This window comes from Cyprinodon variegatus, unplaced genomic scaffold (assembly GCF_000732505.1).
Source record: "Cyprinodon variegatus isolate N-32 unplaced genomic scaffold, C_variegatus-1.0 Scaffold135, whole genome shotgun sequence".
In the NCBI taxonomy this organism is placed as follows: domain Eukaryota; kingdom Metazoa; phylum Chordata; class Actinopteri; order Cyprinodontiformes; family Cyprinodontidae; genus Cyprinodon; species Cyprinodon variegatus.
Genome location: NW_015150588.1, coordinates 1,141,210 through 1,150,212, shown reverse-complemented (window position 1 = coordinate 1,150,212; position 9,003 = coordinate 1,141,210). Strand labels below are relative to the sequence as shown.

At 36.8% G+C, this 9,003-nt stretch overlaps 2 protein-coding genes across 2 annotated transcripts in view; both read left to right on the top strand.

The window, feature by feature from the left end:
- The first annotated feature begins 2,544 nt into the window (after nucleotides 1–2,544).
- On the top strand, nucleotides 2,545–3,033 carry LOC107085852 (lactose-binding lectin l-2-like). Its single transcript, XM_015376462.1, has one exon. The coding sequence runs from the start codon at nucleotides 2,545–2,547 to the stop codon at nucleotides 3,031–3,033; it is 489 nt and encodes a 162-aa protein (XP_015231948.1).
- Nucleotides 3,034–4,728: 1,695 nt separating this feature from the next.
- Nucleotides 4,729–9,003, top strand: part of cdca7l (cell division cycle associated 7-like) — a 12,842-nt gene continuing 8,567 nt past the window's right edge. The window contains exons 1-3 of the mRNA XM_015376448.1: nucleotides 4,729–4,934; nucleotides 7,677–7,820; nucleotides 7,924–8,024. Coding sequence (XP_015231934.1) covers nucleotides 4,917–4,934; nucleotides 7,677–7,820; nucleotides 7,924–8,024 — 263 coding nt within the window. The 5' untranslated portion in view covers nucleotides 4,729–4,916. The remainder of the gene's footprint in view (nucleotides 4,935–7,676; nucleotides 7,821–7,923; nucleotides 8,025–9,003) is intronic.

Here is a 9,003-nt window from a genome sequence, read left to right as displayed (position 1 = left end):
GTCTCCCCTAATCTGGCTACACTATCAAACTGTGACATTGCCTGCTGCACTACCTGTGCCCTCACCGCCTCTGCAGTTTCATTACTTTCTGGAGTCCTCACCTTCTGTGGACCAAACAAACCATCAATCACCAACCACACTCCTAGCAATACAACCCCTATGACCACTCACCTTGCCCTTGTCAGACCTTCAAATCTTGTCCAGCTAAGATCAGATCATCTCCCGCCTTCCTGTTACCTTTATTTCTCCATTCACCTGATTCTGTCTTCTAGGGCTTTCAGTTCCCAAACTGCAGACTCCCAGATTTCCCTGATTTTCTGTTCACAGTTGCCACTGGACCACATTTACTGTTTCACATTAATAAATTCTACTCAACATTTCAGCTATCAGATTCATGTCATTCTGATAGCTTTTCCTGTATGTAAGTCAGAAGCCTTAACCAGCCTAAACCATCAAAATCATGTCATGGAGTAGAAATAAGGGAGTCTAGATGATTAAGTGGTTTAAGTGTTTGACTGTAACCTAGGAGACTTGAGTTTGAATAACTCTGGGATTCACACCAACTCTTTGCTTTGTCCCATCATAGTAGCTTTATCTGGTCTGCTCCTGTTTGGCTGTGACACCATCCTGGAGAGAAATATCAGCAGTGCTGCTGCCGTCAACACATTTGTTTATAAATGTTGGAGCTTGACCTGTTTTTAAGTGTAGTCCTGTGAATCTGACTGTGACTAACTGTATGTACTCTCCTTCATCCTCTGACATGGGAGCTGGCTCTGAGCTCGTCTGCCTGGCTGTGTGTTTGCTGGACGGGGCCACCTGTGGAGCTAGTTACACCACAGTTAGGACAAGCCTTTGGTATCTCTGCTTCTTTTTCTATGTCTGCTTTTGTCTCTTTGAACCCCAGTGGGCCTCAGAAGATGGCTACTCACACTGAGCATGCTTCTGTTGGAGGTTTCTTCCTTTTAAAAGGGAGCTTTCCCCTCCACTGTTGCAGCAAGTATGGTTGTTGTGAGGGATTACTATTGAATCAATGAATCAATACAATCAGCAGGTTTTCTTAAGACAGAAAACTTTGAACCAATTTGACTGTATGATCTGGTTGTCTTTGTAAAGTGACTTGAGATGACGTGTTGTGAATTGGCTCTACTGTACCGGTATATAAATAAACTGAATTTAATTGAGTTGTTTCTGCTCTATTTTTACTAGACGGGCTGTTTTGATATGGGCGTTCTTGGCCTCTGCCTGGTGGCTGCTGGTTAAAACTCAAACAGATAAATTATCTAAAGTTGCCAATTGACACAGCTGAACAAAATTTGTTGTTCTCAGGCTGTGGAAAAAATCCTCTAAAGATGGAACAAAATGGCCTTTGCAAAAAGCTGCAGAAAATAATACGAAAAGGATACAGGGTTTACTAGTTTAGCAGACAGTGTGCCTGAAGATAAATTGAGGAATCAATTTCAACTTAGTACCAACCTATTCTACCTCAGTTGTTTTTTCAATTGTTTTTTTTTTTATGTATTTTATGTTTTAAAGGTCAATAAAAAACAGTCTACAGAGAAGCTGAAATCATTAAGAATATGAACAGCTTTGGTTTGTTGTGATGCTTGCAGAAGATAATGCAACAGGGGACAAAGTATTTTTAACAAGCTGAACTTTTTCTTCATCTGTGTTTTAACTATTTTAATACATTTTTTTTTTTTGACAAAAAAACTAACTAATCTAAACAGTGCGCTAATTATTCACACTAAAATCCTTTTTTAATTTCAATATTACAAAAAATATATATCTCCAGTGACATGTACTCTGAATACATTGTAAATATATATATATAAATATATATATCATCAAACCGAAACACTGGTTAGCTGCCGGCTGCCTTTTTTCAGCAAGGACATATTCTCTGTCCAAACCAACTGAGTTTAAGTTATTCAACATGAGAATAAACATGAGAATAAATGTAAAGTCAGAAGATGCTATAGATATTTCAAAAGATCTATGAGCTGCAACTACAGCAAAAGGTGATTATATAAAGTATTGACTCAGTGAGACTATTTACAGATGGAGAACTTAATTTTAAGATTTTTATTTGCAAAGAAAATTTGTAAGTGGTGCACCCTTTTCCTTTTTGAATTAATTGTGCAATATTTAATAAGACTGTAACATAACAAGCCATAAAATATCACTGCGAATATAATGTCTTTAAAAGTAAAATCTTCAAAAAGTATAAATAATTTTAACTAGACAGAATATTCTTTTTTGCCATGTGTGACCTTTAATTTAACATTAATAATCTTTTTTACATAAAAAACTTGAAGGCTAAAAATAATTTAATTTGAATAAAGACTCTATGAAATGTTTTTAAGTTATTCAAAAGCATTTGATTTGTATGTAGGTATGTATGTTCAGTGTCACAAAAGTAAATATTTGCTTAATGTATTTAACCAATCAAAACCCTTCAAGAGGACAGATACAAATTTTTTGAGGCTTTATAAGAGCCTGTTTCAAATTCCAGTCCTACCAAGCAAAGCAGATTAAACTGAAATAATGATCCTGTTCCTCTCATTGTTTGCTTTAGCTCTGGGTTCAGTGTCAACTTCATCTGAACCAGAAATAAGGCTGGAGCGTGGCACCTGCCCCATGTTCTGGTACAGCTTCAATGGCCGCTGCTACAAGTACGTCGCCACACAGATGACCTGGGCTGAAGCAGAGCTCCACTGTGTATCAGAAGGAGCCAACCTGGTGTCTGTCCACAGCTCTGCAGAGCATGATTTTGTTAAATCTCTGATCAAGAACTTTGACCCTGCTGAAGGATGCACATGGATCGGACTCAGTGATATCCATAAGGAAGGTGGCTGGATGTGGTCTGATGGTTCTGCAGCAACATTTTTCTCTTGGGGTCCCGGGGAGCCAAACAACAAAGGTGGAGCTGAACATTGTGTTCAAACTAACTTTAATCCAGATAAAAAATGGAATGATGCACATTGTTCTGACTACTACCCCTCGGTCTGTGCAAGTCGCACAGCCTTTATCTAGCCCCTAATATAGTTTCCTAGATCGTATTCAATAAGATTTTAGTAATAGAGAATTCATGTCTACTATGGAGTGTCTATATTAGAGACTATTTTTTAAGCTCATATAAATTTAGAAACATTTTAAAGATTTTGAGATGTTTGTTTTTTCGCCAGGTTCACTGTTTTTTTGTGGTTTTCTTGTTAGATCTGATTATGTTTTTGTGATTATTCATAGTTTCATTAATTCCTTTCTTGTTTGTTTTTGTCATACTTCAGCTGTTCAATTAGAATTATTGTTTCTACCTGTTTTTTTGTCTGAGCCACAATATTAACCTAGCAGGTTTTTCACGCTCTATGTCAAGTCAAGTTTCCTTTAATAAACTATCTCCACCTACCAGGCTGCCTCTGCCTGCACTCACTTTTGGGTCTGCTGCATAACGGACTTCTCCATTCTCTCAGAAAAGACCAAACCATTAAAGGCAGCCACTCTTGCTTTTTTTCATGGGAACGTCAAAAGTTTAAATGAATCGTCCTTTTCATATGCACTTTTCCCTTTACCTGAAATACTGTAAATTAAAACTAGGTTTGTCTTCTATAAATCTGCAGTGAAGAGTGTGATCAGTAAGATGCTTCTCCAGAGCCGCTGTAAGACAGGGGATCCTTCATGCCAATAGCTGATCAATAAAGTATTTCTGAACTAAATTAAATTTGATGGAAATTTCAGGAACACTTTCATCAAGGAAAACAAGAATTAATAAGAAGCCAATGACAAAAAACACACACCGCACATATTTGTTTTTGTGCAGACAATGAGATCTGAATAGTTCATATTCTAAAGAACTACTCTTTTATCAGTGGCTGATTAAATAATAATAAAAAAAATCCATCTGAAAAGCTGAGGTTGTAATGCCTGACAAGTTTTGCTTCAATGTTATCATCACTTCTTCCCAGCTGATCAGCTGGTTAGTTGTTAAGAAATGGATCAATTTAACAAGACAACACCTGATATATCAACCCTTTTAATGTACAAAAGTAACATAAATGTAAAGTACCAAGGATCCTGACACTTAATGATATGGTGCGTCAATATTTAATGTAGAATCAATTTGTTGCTGCTCCATAGCCATATAGCCAGGCTCAAAAGCATAGGTTAAAAAAATATATTTATATAAGAGCTCCCTAATCTATGGAATGGTGTGTCTTTGCACTTTATTTCATACATCAAGTCTAATAAAAAAAGAAAAGAAAAGAAAACACGCATAGCACACAGAGCAACACAGGGCAAGGTATTTATGAGTCAGTTTGTTTGTTAGGGTTTCGTCCTTTTTCATATTCTATTGGTTAAGCTGCTGTTTTTGTTATACTAGTACTTTAATTTAATCAACTTGCTTTAAAAGTGTGTTATAGAAATAAACTTTATTCTTATTTTAAATGTAATTACATAGAAACAAAATTTATATTTATTTTTTTCCAGAATATGGTCGTATAATCACACTATTATTGGAACAAATAACACTTTTATAAAGGTTAATAAAGTGAAAGGGATATGAGCTGTTATTTGGGCCGCCCCGACACGCCCATTGCCGTTTCCGCGCGAAAACCTGGAACGTACCATTCTACATTTAAAGGGAGAATCGGCAGACCGACTTCCTAAAAAAATAAAAATAAGCTGAGATACGTGAATCTTAAAGCGGACAAAACGTTTATCGTATCCCACGAATACAAATGAGGTGGTACGTTATTTCCTATTATTGCTATTAAATGGACTTTTACTCGCAGGCACCTCCAACCTTACAACCCCCATTTTCTTGGTGCCCGGGTCTCTGCAGGGCCGCTTTTAAATCCACTTCTCATTCATTTCGCTATCTTTAACTTTGTCTTGAAATACACAACGAATACACCAAAATGACGCTGAATTCAAAGGTAAGTATCCGAGGACAGCATGCACACCAATATGTCTTTTCTTTTCCGAAATATAAGTAAATATGGGTTGTTTAAAGAAACACTCCCATGACCATCGGAGGCGGCCTGGTTGTTGTATGCATGGCTTTAAAGGTTTGGTGTTTCTTAGTTTTGGTTTTGAGCTCTTACTTTGTAACCTGCTGTTTAGATCCTACTAAATGATGTGCCTGAAGGTTTTTTCAGGTTATAAATGGTGAGAATGCTCCGTGTTAAAAAGTTTTATTTAAACTTCAAAACTTGAGCTTTACTGTTGCTGCCCATAAGTGTATTTTTTCCCCCAAACAAACATAAAATTGCAAAAGAAACACAGCGGGGTCATGCATCATCGATTTCTTCTGCAGTATTTTACCAACATTTTGACGCTTACGTAAAAAATAAATAAATAAATAAAAAACTGCATCCTTATTTTATTTTTGGCTTGATGACATCACAATAGAAAAATTTTATAAATATTATGGATGATAATTGACAGGGGCGGAGCTAGATGGAGGGCCATGGGCCCCGTGTGGCCACCCCTACCAGTTTTTCCCTCTAATACAGACAGTGGCAGCAGTTATACTCTGAAGGGGAATGTTTAAACTTATTAAACATTTACATTTTTAATATATTAGCAATTACTTTACAACAGAAACACTGTGGCTAATGCACATGCACATCAATGTAGTAACATTAAAGATGATAAATACAGAATTCATGCTCTTTTCAGAACAAAATTTTGAATTATTTGGGGGATAAAGATAAAATTATGTGTGTCTGCAAGTCATCAGTGAAATCAGAGATAAATAACTACTTTAATAATGACTTAAACATTCATTAAATATAGATAACAGTACATGTAAATATAATTTTTTTTGGCAGAATTGATAAAAGTAGGTAATGAAGATGTAAAAGATGTTGCCCCAGAACTCAAACCTGAAAGAATTTTGTCCACTATACCTTTAATTTAGACAGCATAGATGTTTAAATATCTGCATTTATTATATAGAAAAGGCTGTATAGAAAAGTAAGTTTTTATTTAGAAAACATGGATATTGTGGTTGTTTGTTTTGGAACGGTAGAGATTGACCCTGAGGTTCTGGCTCCTTTTGGCCACCCCTCTTATACGCCTCTAATAAGACAGTGTCACTCATTTAGACTTAAAGACTGTGAGACTATTGTGGCAGATCCCCATTGGCGATATCAGAAAGTGGGGTACACACAGTCATCTCTTATAAATAATGTAAATATTCAATTCTGATTACCTTTTTGCATTATAGGTGCAGTGACACTAAATTGATCTAAACTCATACTAGTCCAGCTTACTCAAACCTCCCTCTTTCTGAGCTCTTAGTGAGGATAGTTTTTATCTTCTGTTGTCATCAGTTATCAGTGTGGTAGTGATGGAATTAGCTGTAATGCTGCTCCATGCTGTCAGTGAATTAATAAGTAATTATTTTTCTGCAGGAAATCTTGTTGGAACTTAATGAAACATATGTACAAGACTTTTTAAAACACATTAGCTTTAAAGGATTGCCCAATATCTGGTACTCCAAAATATGATCATATCACTCCTTTCCTGGCCTTGCTCTGCTGGCTACCTCTGCATCTTAGAGTTTAATTTATAAATCTCTTTTTTGATGTAACTGCTTAAATGACCTTGCCTCATCTTACCTCTGAGCTTCTTTACGTACTTGCCTACCCAGCCCCTCAATATCAGATTATTTGACCCACAAAGTATTTTTTTCTCACCAGAGACTGTTTAAATATTTTGCTTTTTTTATTTTTTATAGTGGATTGTTTTTTTTTATCTTTATTGAATTATAATTTACAAAAAATAGAACAGTTTATATAAGAGCTTACGCTTAGATATTGTCTGCAGGTGCTACATCTAAAGTTAATTATTCATTTTGCAGAAAGGTCTGAGTGTTAATAGAAATGCATGTGTCACAGAAGGGTTGTAAACAAAAAAAAACAACCAAACACTGATGTTCAAGTTTAATTTGACAGTATTTTTATAACAGTTAATTTCTATAATGGTTACAAGAAAAAGGTTTGCCTGTGAGGGGTAGCAGTGGTAATGCCATCTAACGGAGCCTTAAAAGGATTTACAATCGGTCATAAAGTATGAGAAACAATGGCATGTTCTGGCTTGTGGAGGTATGATTTAGGTCAAAAGAGAAAAGCAGAAAATGTCTGAGTTGAGTTATGACTTTCTTATAGCACATAAAACCTTTTTCTATACAAGATTTAAACTTTGGAGAAGTAAAGCTCAAGGGAAGGAAAAAAAAAGAGGTGAAGTGTGTTTTCCTTTTTCACTTTGTCTTATTCAGCAAGCTTCTGCACAGGAAGCCTGTTGTGATAAGGATTTCTTTGGTGCTGAGCTGGATTCCTGCTAGTGCAAAGTCCTCAAGATAAGTTTAACTTGGTGACTGCCAGCCAAAGCCCTGTTTACCCTGCTGAGGGTTTTCTGCTCTCTCTTTTTTACAGTTGCTTTTACTCCACGGTGTCAGATTGAGCCAACTGATGGATTTTGTCTCCCTCTGGTGTAGAATCCAAGAATTTATTAATTCATTTTCTCCTTTAATTAAGCCTCAGTGTCTATCCTGATGATGAAGCCATGTTTTCCATCCATTACTCAGAAATGAACAAAAAGTACTTCTGTGCTTTTCTTTTTCCCCTTAAAAGCAAACAAAACGCTTTTTTATGCCGGATGTTTGTCAACAGGCTTCAACTTTCAAATCCCAGTACATCACTCCTGAACTGGCTCATCTGTTCAGCCAATCAGACAGCGAGGAGGAGTTTGAAGGTTTCAGCGAGGATGAAGCAGAAGAAGACAGAAGATGTTTGCAAAAACAGCAAAACGCCAAGGTAGGGTATCGTTAGCAAAAACCTTTGACTGTGTGATAAAAGTACAGCTTTTATGTACTTATTATTTTTCCTCTCTTTTTTTTTTTTCTCCTTACCCCCCAAGGTTGTTAGCTCAGAGGACGACAGCGACAAAGACACAGGCTTCTACTCGGATGGCGAGGAGCCAGCTGAGCCAAAGAGGAGGAGTCTGTTAGTCGCACTAAGGTGAGGGTTTGTTGATGAGTAACCAATAAGGGCTCATTTTAAAGGGACAGTGTGTTTTTAAAAAATTGTATAAGCAAAAACTAAGTATTGCTTTAATATATAATTTTTTTTGCAAAAGTCTAATAATATCAATTAAAAAATAAAAGCATTCTTATAGCTTAGAGTTAGTAGTTAATACATGGATAAGGGGCGGCGCGCTCGGTAAAGGACGACGTATTGTGCCACCGTTTTGGATCAGAGTAGGCGAAAGGGGAAAAACTTTTTTTTAACTCAATCTAAAAAATGTGTTGGAGGACCATCCATATTCTGTGAGTGAAAAACAAATGAAAAGAAAAAAATAAGTAATAACCTGGAGAAAATGAAAGCAGCTTTTACCAGCTGGAGACAGCTGATGTGGAGTCACAGGCTTTCTACTGGACAGCTAAGGTTATTCAGTCTTACAGTTACGTTTATTTTGGCGTCATGTTAGGAAAAGGGCGGTGTGGTCCAGCAATTAGTCTTCCCCCCTGCAGTGATGGTTTGTTATCCTAGACTGGAGGAGCTCCATTATTACAGTTATTAGCTGCACTTTTTTCACAAAAGTCTTAGAAACAGGCAACCTTTTGCGTCTTTCACCCCTGTTTTCAGAGAAATGTTTAATAATTGTAATCCTTTGTTTTAACTAATTTGAGAAGACAAAGGTTGATGTGTCCCCTCCCTTCAGAAAGAGTAGAATGTCCCTCCATGGCTTCCGTAGTAGGCCCCACAGGCTTGATGTGGAGCCGCCCATAGATATCCATAATAAAGGCTAGATGTCTCGTCCGCGCTGCTGGCCAATGGGGGTCGACGTCCGCACGTGGCGGCCATCTTACCACAGGCAGCTCGCTCATTCGTAGCATTGTGTTTCAATGGCGCATCTACTGAAATAACCATAACTTCCTCAATTGTCTAACTATTCTCAAACTGTTTGGTTTGTTAAAAAAAAGTCAGGTTTGTTAAA

Bases quoted from the DNA above. Each gene is read 5' to 3' on its own strand.
- LOC107085852 (XM_015376462.1), top strand. From the start codon at position 2,545: ATGATCCTGTTCCTCTCATTGTTTGCTTTAGCTCTGGGTTCAGTGTCA.